The sequence below is a fragment of the Vicia villosa genome, linkage group LG7, assembly GCF_029867415.1.
Source record: "Vicia villosa cultivar HV-30 ecotype Madison, WI linkage group LG7, Vvil1.0, whole genome shotgun sequence".
Classification (NCBI taxonomy): domain Eukaryota; kingdom Viridiplantae; phylum Streptophyta; class Magnoliopsida; order Fabales; family Fabaceae; genus Vicia; species Vicia villosa.
The window spans coordinates 117,818,466-117,834,225 of NC_081186.1; the positions used below are offsets into that span (position 1 = coordinate 117,818,466).

The following is a 15,760-nucleotide window of genomic DNA, read 5'->3' on the forward strand; positions in this document are numbered from 1 at the left end:
TGTCTAATATTATGAACCGAACCGATTTATGCATGTTTAATCATATTAATATGTCTGGCTAAATTACTAAAGGTGTCGGTATGTAAAGTAAGTTAACCGTAGGGATCCGAAATAAATTGGCTTAAATTATGTTTTATTAATTATCACTTATTTTTGGTTTATATGTCTAGTTTAATTAGTAAGTCTTAAAACCAATAGAGCGAAAGTTTGAGGACTTTAACTGGATAGTAGACATAGGACATTAGTTTTAAGGATGGCGAAAGCGTATTAAAACTAATTGGAACTTATTTATTTTCAAAAATTGTTTTTACACTCGAGCGGGATGGCGAAAGCGTACGTTAGGGTTATTAGCTTGCTCCGAGTCAACAGAGCGAAAGTTTGAGATTAGGAGATTTAAATAGATAACAACCTCGTAAAATAGGCATTTTATTAATTACATTGTTTCCAAAAAGCTCTTCTAAAATCTAATGGGATGGCGAAAGCGTACATTAGGATTAGGATAGTAGTCTAAATCAACAGAGCGAAAGTTTGAGACGAGGATTTTTAATCAATTGGAATTAGTAAAGATTTTTAATTTAATTATGCAAAAGCCAATGGACCTTCGGATTACCTTTAGTTAAACGAAATACATACTGATACCTGTCTTTTATTATTATTCTTTATTTTCTCACAATCACTTTCCCTTAGGAACAATCGAAATTTTAGTACTCCTAGCTTTACATAGTAACCTTAGATAACGGTAGATCGATTCATAGTCCCTGTGGATTCGATATCTTTTAAAACTACACGACACGACTGTGCACTTGCAGTTATCAGATTTATAGACACGTAAAGTCGCGATCATAAGGTTCTCAAGTTATGGCCAAAATAAAATTTCATTTCCCTGTTCTGCGGGCTAAGCGGGCTTGGCGCGCTAAGCACGACTTGGGCGATTTTGAAAGTGAATAAATAGGGAAAAAAGAATTTTAGGGTATGTTTTGGGTTTTTTTGTTCCCAATCCATCACCAACCATTTTTTTTGGTAGAGAGAGCTTGAAAACAACATTGGGTCGTGCATTTGAATGATCAGAGGTGGATTGCTCATCAATCGGAGTTGACATCGTCGAAAGAGAAATATAGTTGGACTCTCGTCGGTGTTGCAGAAATGGACATTGACGTGAGAGATATGTGGTGATTCTGACGAGTATTGTAAGTTGAGTGCAACGGAGTGATAGGTTTAAGTTTGTGACGAGTGAGTGTATTTACATGTCTGATAAGTTATTTCTTTCCAAAGAATGTATTCTTTTTGTGTTAATATTTACTTTTCCATTTTTATGCTTTAAAAATTTTAACTCAGACTCATAAACTCGAGATTCGTCGAACGGAAATTCAGTACCACTGATCCTTGTGAAGACGATAAATTCTCGGATAAAATTTCCAAAACTTTTGTTGTTTGCCCTATACCGCTTCAACAGGCGTCAAAGGCATCTTTGATGAGGCGCCGCTTCCCCTATTACTAGGGTCTAAGGATGTTGCCTATGAAAAATCTCGTACAGACCCCTACATCGGTGGAAACCGTTGAGATCACCTAGTGGTTCATAACTATGGGTTGCTAAACGTTCTCATTCTTCGAATGTACTAGCAGATTACCGCTGAAAGTAATTATAGTCCGGTTCTAAGTAGGGGTGTTCAAAAATAAACTGACCCAATAGAAAACCGCAAAACCGAACCAAACCAAACCGAAACCATAAGAAAATGCATTTGGTTCCAATGTGTTTGAGTCATTTTCTAACAAAACCGCATGGTTAAGTTCGATTTGCGGTTTGTATTTTGCAAACCGAACCAAACCAAACCAAACTGCATAATGTTACAAAATCTTACTAACCAATATATATATATATATATATATATATATATATATATATATCTTTAATTTTTTAGAGAAATCAACTAGTATTATGTGTATAAATTGTCATATTCTTTGTATGATATTTATTTTAATTTATATATTATAAAAAACAAAATATTATTCATTTATAAATATTATTTTGACAAAATATATTTTATCGTATTCTTTGTATAATATTTATTTACGAATGCAATTTTATGTATATCATTCTTTAGACCTAAGATAAAATTGTAAGAGCATTTTTATGTATCAAATTATAAACTTATTTTGACAATTATAAACTTTTTTTATGGTAATGTATGAGCGATTAAACACAAAATTATATATTCCTCTATATGTGTATGTATGGCTCAATAATTTTTTTTGTAAAAAACCGAACCAACCCAAATCACATTAGTTTGATATGGTTTGGTTCGGTTTTATTTTTGAAAGCAAACAGAAGCACCCGTTTTTTCTCTTGCGGTTCGAATTATTTTTAGCGTCAAAACCGCTCAAACCGCACCACGAACACCCTAGGTCTAAGTGATGAGATGAAGGTGTAGTAGAGTCAGAATTTCTAACACTCCGCGTCATGGGGTACATAGCACTATCTACGGTGATCACTGATTCAACCACATATAATTTTGTACTGGAAGTTCGTTTCACTTTGTTGCGAGTAAGTAGCTTTAGTCGCAATACAGACTTCATCATGATCTATCAAATATGGTCTGATGTAGTCTTCGTTCATCATTTAAGGATCCTTTGTTGACTAGAGTAGGTGCTCTGTTAACCGATCTACGCCAGTTGTAGTTATGAATTCTAATTATCTTTGGAGTTATCATGGTAAGTATCGCGTTAGCAAAAGATATTGAGACGATGTCAGATCAAAAGGTTGATCAGGAATCTTCAGTATGATCTTGAAGGTAATTACCTCCATTCTTTATTAATTCTAACGTAGATATGGATTTGAATCTATGATTATTCGTTCTTTTACTTCTCTGAATTTGTGTAGGAATCAAAGATTTGGAAATTCGACAAATCGAAGTTGAAACAATGATCAATCAGATCGAACATGACATATCTTCGCATTCAATTCTGATCGCTCTTGATTCAGTGACTTGTGTATATTACGAACTTGCAAACTAAAGAGCAAATGCGAAATTGTGGGAATAAGAATTTGATTCCCACAGACGATGCCACCGTTGAGTCCAGGAATTAGAACTGTATCTAATCAGTTAATGTGGAATCTCGAAAAGGTGGCTCCAATATCCTTTTTGGTGACGCGAGGTGGACCTACAAGATTAACACTCCAAAGTCCAAATCAGTTCAAGATTCAAGATGAATATAATGAAAAATGAAGATGAATGTACTTACTTTTCATATAAAGTGAATATATGCCCTAGATTAAGTGTAGTAGATTTGAAGTAAATGAATCTTAGTTCTTTGGACCTTTGCCAGGCTAAGAACTAATGAAAAATAATTTTAATAGTTTTAATGCTAAAGAATAATCTCTATATTATTTATATATAGATTTTTTTTAATCTCTAACAACCTAACTCTTATTCATCACATATACAACCATAAAACTCAATATTTGTTGGTAACTTCTCAATTCTTCTCGTATATATGTGAATCTATCAAAACAAATTATCAAAAGCTATTCCAGAAAAATGACACATTTTAGAGACTAACAATCAACTTATTCTTTAAGATTATTGCATCACATATACCAAAACATAAGAGAAGGATTGTGACTAAGAGTAATTTTTGAAACAACCACAAAAGAATTTAACCATAACAATTGTTCAGTTTTGTAACAAAATATAATTGAAAAAAAATTAAAAACATAGTAGAACCTTTGACTACATAAACTTCATATCTGATATATTGTCATTATTTAAGAGAATAAGTTACTAACCCAACATCACTGGTGTAATTAATGCCTTATTTAGAAAAAAAGCTTCTAAGTTCTCTGCCACAACTTCACACAATTTCAATGTAGCTTCAACAGTAAAAGCACCTGAATGTGGTGATAAAACAACATTATCCAAAGAAAAGAACTCCTTAGGAACATGAGGTTCATTCTCAAACACATCCAAACCAGCACCTCCAATCTCACCTTCAATCAAACACCTCAACAATTCCTTTTCATCAATGAGACCACCTCGTCCAACATTGACAATAAACCCTTCTTTTCCTAATGCCAAAAGAACATCCCTGTTTATTATGTGTCGTGTTTGGTTATTTAGTGCGCAACACACCACAAGAGCGTCGCTAGAAGTTGCAAGATCAACAACATTGGAATAGAAAGGGTAAGAAATTGATTGTTTTTTATGCTTTGAATTGTACATGATGAAGCAATTAAATGACTCCAATCTCTTTGCCACTTCCATGCCAATATTTCCCAATCCAACAATGCCTACTCGCTTGCCTGATAACTGAAAGAAAGAAAAAAAAAACTTAGGAGACACTACTATACTGACACCGTCATGTTTACATCAGTAATAATTCGAACATCAACACCTACATTTTTTTTCAGAAATGTCAGTGTTGTGTTGTGTTATGAAAAAAAAACTTTTATTTATGCTCATATATACTCCTTCTGGTCATAATTATAAGCAAATATTCTTTTGTTAATTTATTGAATAAATAATGTATCTGATCTATATAAAAGACTAAATACACTTAAAAAAAATTGTTTATTATAATTATGGCCGGAGGAAGTATAATGATAAGATAAGTAAAATACGTACCCGGTGGCCAAGTGTGAAATTCCAAGGGTCAGAATTGTTTTGCCGCATTCTCAAATATCTATCAGCTGCAGTTATTTTTCTCATTACATCAATAAGCAACGCCACTGCTGCATCAGCCACATCTTCCGAGAAAACCCCTCCAGCTCCGGCAACCTGAATTCCACGACGACGGCACTCGTGAAGGTTGATGTGGTCTGTTCCAGCGCTAGAGCTGACAACGAGACGGAGGGACGGGAGGAGGCTGAGGACGTCGACGGAAATGCGATATAAGGCGCTACAGAATATTGCGGAAATTGTTGATGGGTTGTGGTGATTGGCGAGCATGAATTGTTGCAAGGGAAGTCCTGAGGGTTTGGGGTTCAAGAGATTGAACTTGTGTGAGTAAAGTTGTTCGAATGTTGAGAAGCAGGTTGGTGGACCGAGAACAAGCACTTTTGGAAGGTCTTTCGCCATAGATTGAAATGGGAACACTCAGAAACTCAAAACGAATGTGTGGCTAGCAGTAGCACTACATAAAACATCTATTTTTTTTGTTTTCTTTTAGAATTTAAATTGATAAAAAATAAAAACATTGGAAGGACTAATTTGGCCCAACACTATTTACATGTCGGAGATTTTTCTACGTTTGGATATGTAGTTAACACTTAGCATGGGCGCGGTCTAAGGTGTGCTACATGAATAGGTCTCTCACGTGAGAGATCATTTTTTCATTTTTTTTTTTTGGTTTCAAATGAACAAGAGCCGTTAGATTAGTTGTCTTCAATGGTCACTCACTACACTAACATACACCATATCACCATCATCCCTTACACATTTCTTTGCAAAAGTACAATACACCTTTCTTCACTGTCCTTCTTCCATTGTCCTTCTTCATTTCTTTTTCTGCAGCCATTACTCTTCTTCATTTTCTTCTTTTGAAACCATTTTCTTCATTTTCTTTTGTGCTCCCTTCTGATTTCTTCTTCATTTCTTCCATTTTCGATCCTCTTCCATTAACGATTTATGTCTGAAGCAAGTTTTTGTGATTAGTAAAAGTAACAGATATTGAGTTAAAGATGGATGGTGGTGACGTTATTGGGCATGGAGTAATGCAAGTTAACTCTGTAAGTCAATTTTTCAAACAATCTTATCTTGTGGTTGTAACCCTAATTGATTGTTGATTTACTGATTTAGTTATTTATATTTTTTTAGGAAGCACACGATGAGATTTTTCATGAGAATGGTCGTGTTAACGATGACGGTGAACTGGATTTTTTTAGTGATGGATGCTTGGATAATGTTGAATATGACAACAGAGTTGTTGATGAAGATTCTGAGTTTGAAGAAGTTGAATACTATGATGAAGATGCGGAAGAAAATAATGAACTTTACAGATGTGAATACGATGATGAAGATGGAGATGATGATGGTGAATTAGATGGTGATGATTACGATGACGAGATAGGTTATGGTGACGTTAGTGGACACGATTATTGGAATACAGATGCAAACGACGATGGAATTTCTAGGGAAGGATCGGAATAGAGTTCGGACAGATTGAATGAATCGATATTTTCATATCAAATTCCAGACGAATCATTTGTTGTTGACGAGTTTGACGACATTGCAAATATGGACATGTTTAACTTGCAATGTGATGATGTTTCGAAGCTGCAATTTGAAAGTCTGGAAATAGCTTACACATGATACTGTTGGTTTGCAAAGATGAACGGTTTTGCAGTCCGTAAAGATCAAGTTATTAAAAAAAAGAAAGGAGATGTTATTCAACAAACATTTCTTTGTAACCTTGCAGGATTTAGGCAAAACAAAGTAGATAATCGCAAACGTGGTCCGAGGCATGAAACCCGGTGTGGATGTGAAGCAAAATTTCGGGTTCATATTGATATAATTTCACACCGTTGGTATGTCACATTTTTTTACCTTTGAGCACATTCATGCAATGTTAAAGGAGAAGCGTTGCAGGTTGTTGGCAGGTAATAGGAAGCTTAGTAAGTCAGATAAGATGCAAATTAAGAATTTTGGGAATGCCGTAATCAAAGTAACTCAAATGATTGGTTCATTCGCTAATGCTGTCGAGGGGTATGATAAGGTAGAATTTTTGAAGAAGGACGTACATAATCAAATTGCAAGACAAAGGAAAGAGATGTCTTCTGATGCTAAAGGTGTTGTCAGGTATCTTATTGATCTTCGTGTTAAAGATCCATTGATGCTTGTTGCACACACGGTGGGTGCGGATGGAACGTTGCAAAATCTATTTTGGAGCGATGGTGAGAGTCAAAAGAATTATGAACTGTTTGGTGATGTGCTTGCTTTTGATGCTACATACAAGAAAAATAAGTACAGGTGCCCATTTGTTGTTTTTTCTGGTGTTAATCACCATAACCAGGCGATTATATTTGCTACTTCCATTGTTTCAAATGAGGTTGAAGGGACATATGTATGGTTGCTGGAGCAGTTTTTGGTTGCAATGAAATGTAAGATACCTTTATTTGTAATAACGGACGATGATGTTGCTACGAGAAATGCAATCAGGAAAGTCTTTTCCAATAGTTACCACAGTTTCTGTGCATGGCATCTCCTACGAAATGCAATTTCCAACATTAGCAATCCCAATTTCATCCCTGTTTTCAAAAAATTAATGCTTGGTGATCACGATGTTTGGAAATTTGCGAGTCTGTAGAATGAAATGTTAGATAGGTTTGGGTTAGAAGATAATAATTGGATCAATGAATTGTACCAGAAAAGGAAGATGTGGGCAACAACTCATATTCGGGGAAATTTCTTTGCAGGAATAAGAACGACATCGCGGTGCGAAGCATTTCATAGTCATATGGGGCAGTTTGTACACTCGAAGATGAATATGACTAATTTTGTTAAGTAGTTTCATAGGTGTGTGGCATATTTTCGATTTAGAGAGGTTCAAGCTGATTTTGACTCCCAATATGGACATGCAGTGTTGCATACCAATCTTAGGGCGCTTGAGAGGTCAGCATCAAAGCATTGGACATAAGAGATATTCGAAATGGTACGATTTGTTATGAAAAAGGTAACCTTAACATCTGTATTAGATACTCAAGATATGACATCAATTACCATTTACGCAGTGACAAAATACCTAGACGATGGGCATGGATGGCGTGTTTCCCATTGTCCATCGAATAACGATTTCAGATGCTCATGTCTTATAATGGAATCCATTGGGATTCCTTGTGAGCACATTGTTGTTGTGATGGTTTATCTTGATATTGTTGAATTTCTTAAGAATCCTGTGTTTAATCGTTGGTCATTATATGCAAAGGAGTCTATTAGTGGAAGTTACGAAGATGGTTCACACTACTGGGATTCACATTTGGTTGCTAGACACGCTACTTTGGTGAATCTTAGTAAGGAGGTCGCTGACTTGTTATATATGGATGTTGATGATTACAAAAAATATTTAGAATATCTGACTACTGAACTTTGTAGGCTTAAATCGAAGTACAACAATGAAGATGTTCCAGATAACATACATGTTGAAGAGGAGTTGGTGAATATACTTAACCCTTCATGTTCAAGAAGCAAGGGTTGTGGACCAGGTACTGTTGGTACATCAGAGAGACGTAGGCGGACAAAGACGTGTGGGATATGCAGTGCAGCTGGTCATAACAGAAGATGTTGTCCTACTCTTGGAGCATATGGAGAGCCTCCTCTAGATAGTTCTTTACAATCAACATATGTAAGGTTAAGTAATGACTATGGATTTTCAGTTTGAAAGTCAGTGAAGTGATGAAGCAATGCCAAAATGATGTCATGCTACTTGTTTGGAAAGGAAGGTGTTTGTTTCTGTTAAGTATGGGAATGTGCTGAAGTAAGAGGTGGTATTTGTAGTTTATTGTATTGGATAATATAATTGGCATTTATACTAATTTTGTAATTTTGGGTGTTGTGTTGCAATTGTGGGATTTGTTTTGTAATAGGCATTTTGTATGCTTATTGTAATTGACATTGTGCCTTGTTAAAAATTTAAAATAAATTAATTATAATAACTAATAAATTATCTCATTGATCAAGGAGGAGAACATGATTATTGAGATGATTTGAACAGTTATCTAGAGATGAGTAACCATATCTGGCACGTGTGATCTTTTGGAGGTTTACACACGTGTTCATACCTTAGAGCCAGCAAGATGAAGTAGTATTTGCTATGATGAAATTCTGAAATATGAACTTCTGAGACAAGCAGTTCAGAGATGATTCCTTGTTTCTTCAGTCTTCAGAGGATGAATTCTACTGAGGAATACTGATGAGTTCTACTGAGGATAATTATTTTGCTTCTTTTGAACCCTTCTGACTTTAGATATCTTCGAGCTTCTTCATAATTGATGCTTATCTACACAACTCCTTATGACGAGTGAATGATGTACATAGAGTATTGGGATTTTTGCCTTGACATCTTTTGATTATACTGAGTATTTGAATTTGAATTTGATCTCCAGCTCAGTGTTGTTTTTCTCCATCATCAGTTCATCTGTAACATGCTTCACACATAATCGACTATCATCAGTTGACTCCCTAACATGGTTAACACATAGTTGACCGTCATCAGTTCATCTGTAACATGTTTCCCACATAGTTGACCGTCATCTGTTGACTCCCTGACATGGTTAACACATAGTTGACGGTCATCAGTTCATCTGTAACATGGTTCACACATAGTTGACCATCATCAGTTGAATCTCTGACATGGTTAACACATAGTTGACCTTCATCAGTTCATCTGTAACACACGTAACACATAGTTGACCATCATCAGTTGAATCCCTGACATGGTTAACACATAGTTGACTGTGATCAGTTCATCTGTAACACGCTTCGCACATAGTTGATCGTCATTAGTTGAATCCCTGACATGGTTAACACATAGTATACACATAATATATAAAACTTTGTGTAGCACTCCCTGGCGTGGGTGCTCTTAGTTGTATTCCTTTCTCCTTTTATCAAACACACATATGTTTTCTTTATTTTATTTATATTTATCGATGCAAAATATTTTGTGTTTATTTAATATTTTTCAATTAAAGATATTTGTCCAATATTTTTTAATGTAACGGTGACAATTTTTTATTCAATATTTTTATACTTATTTTTTAAAATATTTGTACATTTGATAACAAATATTCTCATATTTTTGTATAATAATCAATGACATATATTTGAACATATTATTTTATATATCAATAATAAATATGTGCCTAGTGTATTTTATTTTATTAGCGACAAAAATTATATGTCCCACAAATATATATATATATATATATATATATATATATATATATATATATATATATATATATATATATATATATATATATATATATAGCTGCGATAAATATTTATATCGTATTTTTAATACACTTATGAATGACAAGTATTTTTTTCGTATTTATTTTTATATTAATCAATAACATTTATTTATTATGTATTTGATTTTGATGGATCACACGCATTCAAGTGAAGTATTTTTGTGTAAAGTGACTTTTTAATGTTCAAATGAATTAATTGAGTGATGCCAAAAAATTAGATTAGGTGTCACAATTATCAAGAAAGATAAGAAAGATTATTAGAAAAGTAGTGGTGACTAATTTTTTAAAGTCTATATAACAATAAAATTAACATATAATTATAACTGATTTTATACTTTATCTGCCAAATATTAAAAAAAAAAATTAAATATTTAATTAGTAAATAATATATCTTTTGAAGTGTGTTGTCCGCAAGAATTCTTAATGAATTGAAGCAAATATAAACAAACATTATAATATATTTTAAATACATGTAAATATCAACAATTAAACATTAACTATGCACATTATACGAAAATTTAAACAAAATTGCAGTATTTCAAAATTCAAATCAAAATGAAAAGTAATAGGACATATATAATGAAATAATTTATACAGTTTAAAATATATCAATAAAAAAAATTTATATTGTTTAAAATATATGAGTTGTGCTATTTGTATACCACTTTTCCTACACTGTATTCTACACCAAGCATACAAACAAAGTAAAAATGTATTGGACACATATCAAAGTTGATTAAATTATTATAAAAAATTAAAATTGGTACATCTCATAGATAGTCATTATACAATTTAGGTGTTAGTGATCAGTGCATTTTGATGCATCAGTGCATTTTGATGCACATTCCTCTACGGTTGTACTTATACATTTCCATGGTTTGCTTGTCTTATTTTTGTATTTTATTATGTTTTTATATTTTAATTTATTTTTATTGTTATTTGATTTTCGTATTTAATTTTCAGCTTTAACAGTCTGCACGGAAACGATCATATCTAGAGTTTCAGGAGTCCGATTGAGGCGTTCTAAAAATCGCCGGAAAGCTAAGAGAAAGAGCTACAATTCTTATGTTGGAGCCGAAGTCAGAATCGGAATGTAGAAGGGCCAGAAAATTCGTTGAAGTTGCAGCACTAGTTTTAGTTAAGTTTCGGGTCATTTAGTTTTGGGCCTGGGTCGTATATTTGACCCAGTTAGATTGTAAAACGGGTTGCACTCTTTCCCCTTAGGGTAGCAGCCGCGGTACTGTTCACCGGGGATCACCATTCACATTTTTGGAAGAGCTTGTACGTTTGATCATGAAGAACTAATTCCTAGAGGTTAATCTGCTGTAAACGGTTTCCGCCGATACTTTGAGGTTCTTATATTTTCCAATTAATCTATTTCCTTTCAATTCTAATCTTTGATATGTTGTTTGCTTAATTCGATATTATCCAAGGTTAGATTGATTTATTTCGATGGTTGCATGTTCATATACTTTAATCGCGTTTGCTTAATCCGCGTATGTTTGTCGTGTTTGCTTAATTCACGATTGCTATATATAATCCGTTTGCTTAATTCGGGAATTAGGAACATACATCACATAATTTCAATTGCGCTTGTATAATTGTTTCTATAATCGAAAAGGGAATAGAATCCGCTTGTGAGTTGGAAATTATTTGGATCGATGATAAGTTAGGAAGCCAAAACAGTAGATTAATCATTTCAGCTTATTTTGATAATCACTTATTTTCACTATTTTGTTTAATCTAAATCTAAAACAAACCCCCCTAAATCGATTTACCTTTGGTTAATAATCAACGAGAATCCTTGTGAGAACGATATTCGAGTTGTCGTTACCGCTAAACTACCATTTTACAAAATACTCGTTTTTGATCCGTGCGCGACAGCGGATCAAATTGGCGCCGTTGCCGGGGATTCTTGTGAATATTAACTGATTTTAGAGTCTTAGATTTAGTGTTCGTGCGTTTAGGCCGTAGTTTCCTCACGGTTTTGGTCAGTCCGCGTTTAGAGTCGAAAAAATCAGTTTTTGCAAAAATTGTATTCGATTGTAAAACGTTTTTGCCTACTGGAAGTAGAAAAATCGTGCGATCAATACTCCCATACTCTAAAAGAGTAAGGGAATTCGACCCCAAATTGCCAAATTCATCGTTTTTCTATTTTTAATGAATTTTTTACTGTTTTCATAGAGTCAAAAAAATCCAAAAAAAATCCCAAAATTCTTACTTGTCTTAATTAGATTAAATTTCGTGTTTTTATATTTTTTTGAATTTAGTTTAATCGTTTTTATTCTTTCTAAGTTTCTGCATGTATGGGACTTTATCGGTATTTCGGTGTTTGTTGAACTCATGGCTGAACAAAGAACACTAACGCAGTTGGCTGTCCCTAATTTGAACTATAATGGTTTATGTATTGACTATCCTGCGGGTGATGCACCTTTTGAATTGGAATATGGTTTAACACATTTGTTGCCTAGGTTTAATGGTTTTGCAGGTGAGGATCCGCATAAGCATCTGAAGGAATTTCAGGTTGTGTGCTCTGCCCCTTACGAACCTTCACTAGAGGATATTGTCAAACAAATGGCTGCAAATAATCTTCAGTATCAACAGCAAGTAGATTCTACTCTCCAGACTTTGCAAACACAAATTGGACAGCTTGCGACTTTGATGAATGCCATGCAGCAAGCTCAAGGATCAAACCAACAACGCTTGGAAGAGCATTCTGTTTTTCAAATAGAGTTGCTTTCTGAAAATGTTGATGATTCTTGTACTGATTTGTTTGCAGATGATTTTCCATCATTGTCTGGTTTTGATGATGTTTACTCTTGTGATGTTTGTACTGACACTAAAATTTGCTCTGTTTGTGCTGAAATTGAGGTTGCCTTGCAAGTTGATATTCTTACTACAGATGAGGTTGCAAATGAAGTTGTTCATGTAGATGAAGCTCTCGACACCCCGGCTGCCCGGAACAAACCATCCATTGAACAACCACCTTCCCGAGAGCTGAAACAAATTCCTCAAAATCTTAAATATGCTTATTTAGAGATGAATGAAAAACTTCCGGTTATAATTTCTTCTAAACTTTATTTTGATCAAGAAAGTAAGTTTTTGCAGGTTTTGAAGAAGCATAAGAAAGGAATTGGATGGACTTTGGATGACACTTATGATATTAGTTCATTAATGTGTGTGCATAGGATCTCACTTAAAGATGCAGCAAAAGTTGTGAGGCAGCCCCATAACCTTTGGTTCCTTGATGTTGTGAAAGATGAGATCACCTTCACGTGCCAATTTGACACTTTTACTTTTAGAAGAACATTCTTTGATCTTGGAATAAAAGGAGAAGGAGCTAAACCACTTTTTAAGGACGATGAGCATTACCGAAAGCTACTCCATGAGAGCCCCACTTTGGAAGAAGAGAATGTAGAAGATCTCTCTTTGGGAAAGGCAGCTTATGTGATCACTTATCCTCCTTGAATACTCGGGTCTTTCCTTTCTCTCACTCTTACTCTATATTTGAGTTCTTTTCATTGAGGACAATGCTTGTTTTAAGTGTGGGGGAAGGAATCATTTATTTTCTTTGCTTTTGTTCTTTGTTTTATTTTCTTGTTTTGTTTTCAGTTTAAAAAAATAAATAAATATGCATCGTTTTGAAAGTTTTAGGCTATAGACTGATTTGAGTCGAGTTTGCGGAGACTTGGGAAAAATTCACAAGATTGGTATCGTTCTAACTTCTAACACCGTAAGTCTCCTGCATATGGAAATCGATTTGAATTTTTTATTATGTTTTAGCCTTAAATTCTCATTCTTTGACAGCTCTTGAGTAGTTTATTTCAGCAGTCGGCACCATCTCTCACACACTTTACGCAGGAAGCCGATGAATATAAGTGAATGTTCCGAAAAGAAAAGAAAAAAAGAGAAAAGAAAAAGGTAATACACCTTCTAAGTTTGGTGATCCTCACCCGGTCACTTAACCCAACGGTTGTGTAATCTTCAAAAAAAAAAAGTTTTCAAAACTCTTTGTTAGTTGGTTCAGCGGTTTCTGGTGCTGAACTTGGTAGGGAGGATTACAGTCCGATCCCCCGCAACTACATCTGAGTAAGCAAAGGGTTATGCCACGCAAGTACCGGAACCCCGTGCAAAAGGATCAGAGTCACTAACCGGTCGTCCTGCTATAAGTGTGTGGAGATAACGGGCTTAATGTGATTGCGCCTGAATGAAAAAGAGCAAAAAGGATGAGTAAGTTAGGCTATGGTATAATAATATGATTTGAATTGGTTTGTGTATTTAGGAGGCTTATGTCTGCATATTTGTGGTTAGTGTTCTTACGATGTCCTTAGTGTGCAAGATTAGTACCTGTCGATGCAAACTTACCCGAAGAAGATTTGTAGCCTAGGATGAATAACTGTTGATGTATTTGTGCTTTCTTTGTTTTGTTTTTCATTTTGCTCGGAGTGCAAAAGTTCAAGTGTGGGGGAATTTGATCAGTGCATTTTGATGCACATTCCTCTACGGTTGTACTTATACATTTCCATGGTTTGCTTGTCTTATTTTTGTATTTTATAATGTTTTTATATTTTAATTTATTTTTATTGTTATTTGATTTTCGTATTTAATTTTCAGCTTTAACAGTCTGCACGGAAACGATCATATCTAGAGTTGCAGGAGTCCGATTGAGGCGTTCTAAAAATCGCCGGAAAGCTAAGAGAAAGAGCTACAATTCTTATGTTGGAGCCGAAGTGAGAATCGGAATGTAGAAGGGCCAGAAAATTCGTTGAAGTTGCAGCACTAGTTTTAGTTAAGTTTCGGGTCATTTAGTTTTGGGCCTGGGTCGTATGTTTGACCCAGTTAGATTGTAAAACGGGTTGCACTCTTTCCCCTTAGGGTAGCAGCCACGGTACTGTTCACCGGGGATCACCATTCACATTTTTGGAAGAGCTTTTACGTTTGATCATGAAGAACTAATTCCTAGAGGTTAATCTGCTGTAAACGGTTTCCGCCGATACTTTGAGGTTCTTATATTTTCCAATTAATCTATTTCCTTTCAATTCTAATCTTTGATATGTTGTTTGCTTAATTCGATATTATCCAAGGTTAGATTGATTTATTTCGATGGTTGCATGTTCATATACTTTAATCGCGTTTGCTTAATCCGCGTATGTTTGTCGTGTTTGCTTAATTCACGATTGCTATATATAATCTGTTTGCTTAATTCGGGAATTAGGAACATACATCACATAATTTCAATTGCGCTTGTATAATTGTTTTTATAATCGAAAAGGGAATAGAATCCGCTTGTGAGTTGGAAATTATTTGGATCGATGATAAGTTAGGAAGCCAAAACAGTAGATTAATCATTTCAGCTTATTTTGATAATCACTTATTTTCACTATTTTGTTTAATCTAAATCTAAAAAAACCCCCCCCTAAATCGATTTACCTTTGGTTAATAATCAACGAGAATCCTTGTGAGAACGATATTCGAGTTGTCGTTACCGCTAAACTACCATTTTACAAAATACTCGTTTTTGATCCGTGCGCGACAGCGGATCAGTTAGATATATGTGTAAATATAAATTTTCTCAAAATATATTTGTGGCATTATTTTGAAGTTTTAGAATTGTAAAAGTTAAAGAAGTTGAAAGGATGTTTTGGGGTTCCAATTCAGAAGAGTCAATGAGAGTATTGACGTTGGAAGCTGGAAGGGTATTGGTAGTTGTGGATATTAAATTTACTTCATCTATACCTTGTATAGTTACCACAAAAGTAAATATACACAACTACCAATACCCTACCAGCTTCCAAC

General features: G+C 34.4%; 2 protein-coding genes across 2 annotated transcripts; one reads left to right on the forward strand and one right to left on the reverse strand.

Moving 5' to 3' along the window:
- Nucleotides 1–2,896: 2,896 nt before the first annotated feature.
- LOC131618392 (glyoxylate/hydroxypyruvate reductase HPR3-like) lies at nucleotides 2,897–5,159 on the reverse strand. Its single transcript, XM_058889623.1, has 3 exons — nucleotides 4,620–5,159; nucleotides 3,785–4,304; nucleotides 2,897–3,159 (listed from the first exon to the last, which is right to left on the reverse strand). Exons 1-3 carry the CDS (start codon nucleotides 5,070–5,072, stop codon nucleotides 3,098–3,100), a joined length of 1,035 nt encoding a protein of 344 aa, XP_058745606.1. The 5' UTR covers nucleotides 5,073–5,159; the 3' UTR covers nucleotides 2,897–3,097.
- A 1,399-nt stretch (nucleotides 5,160–6,558) lies between these two features.
- LOC131620075 (protein FAR1-RELATED SEQUENCE 5-like) lies at nucleotides 6,559–7,299 on the forward strand. The gene has a single exon (XM_058891096.1). The coding sequence runs from the start codon at nucleotides 6,559–6,561 to the stop codon at nucleotides 7,297–7,299; it is 741 nt and encodes a 246-aa protein (XP_058747079.1).
- The last annotated feature ends 8,461 nt before the right edge of the window (nucleotides 7,300–15,760 follow it).

What these genes read in the sequence shown, in the direction of transcription:
- LOC131618392 (XM_058889623.1), bottom strand. Translation starts at nt 5,072, where the DNA reads ATGGCGAAAGACCTTCCAAAAGTGCTTGTTCTCGGTCCACCAACCTGC. An exon ending in ATTTCACACTTGGCCACCGG is followed by an intron (nt 4,305 to 4,619) that starts GTACGTATTTTA and finishes TCTTTCTTTCAG; the next exon opens with TTATCAGGCAAGCGAGTAGG. An exon ending in AATTACACCAGTGATGTTGG is followed by an intron (nt 3,160 to 3,784) that starts GTTAGTAACTTA and finishes TTAATCTTGTAG; the next exon opens with GTCCACCTCGCGTCACCAAA.
- LOC131620075 (XM_058891096.1), top strand. Translation starts at nt 6,559, where the DNA reads ATGTTAAAGGAGAAGCGTTGCAGGTTGTTGGCAGGTAATAGGAAGCTT.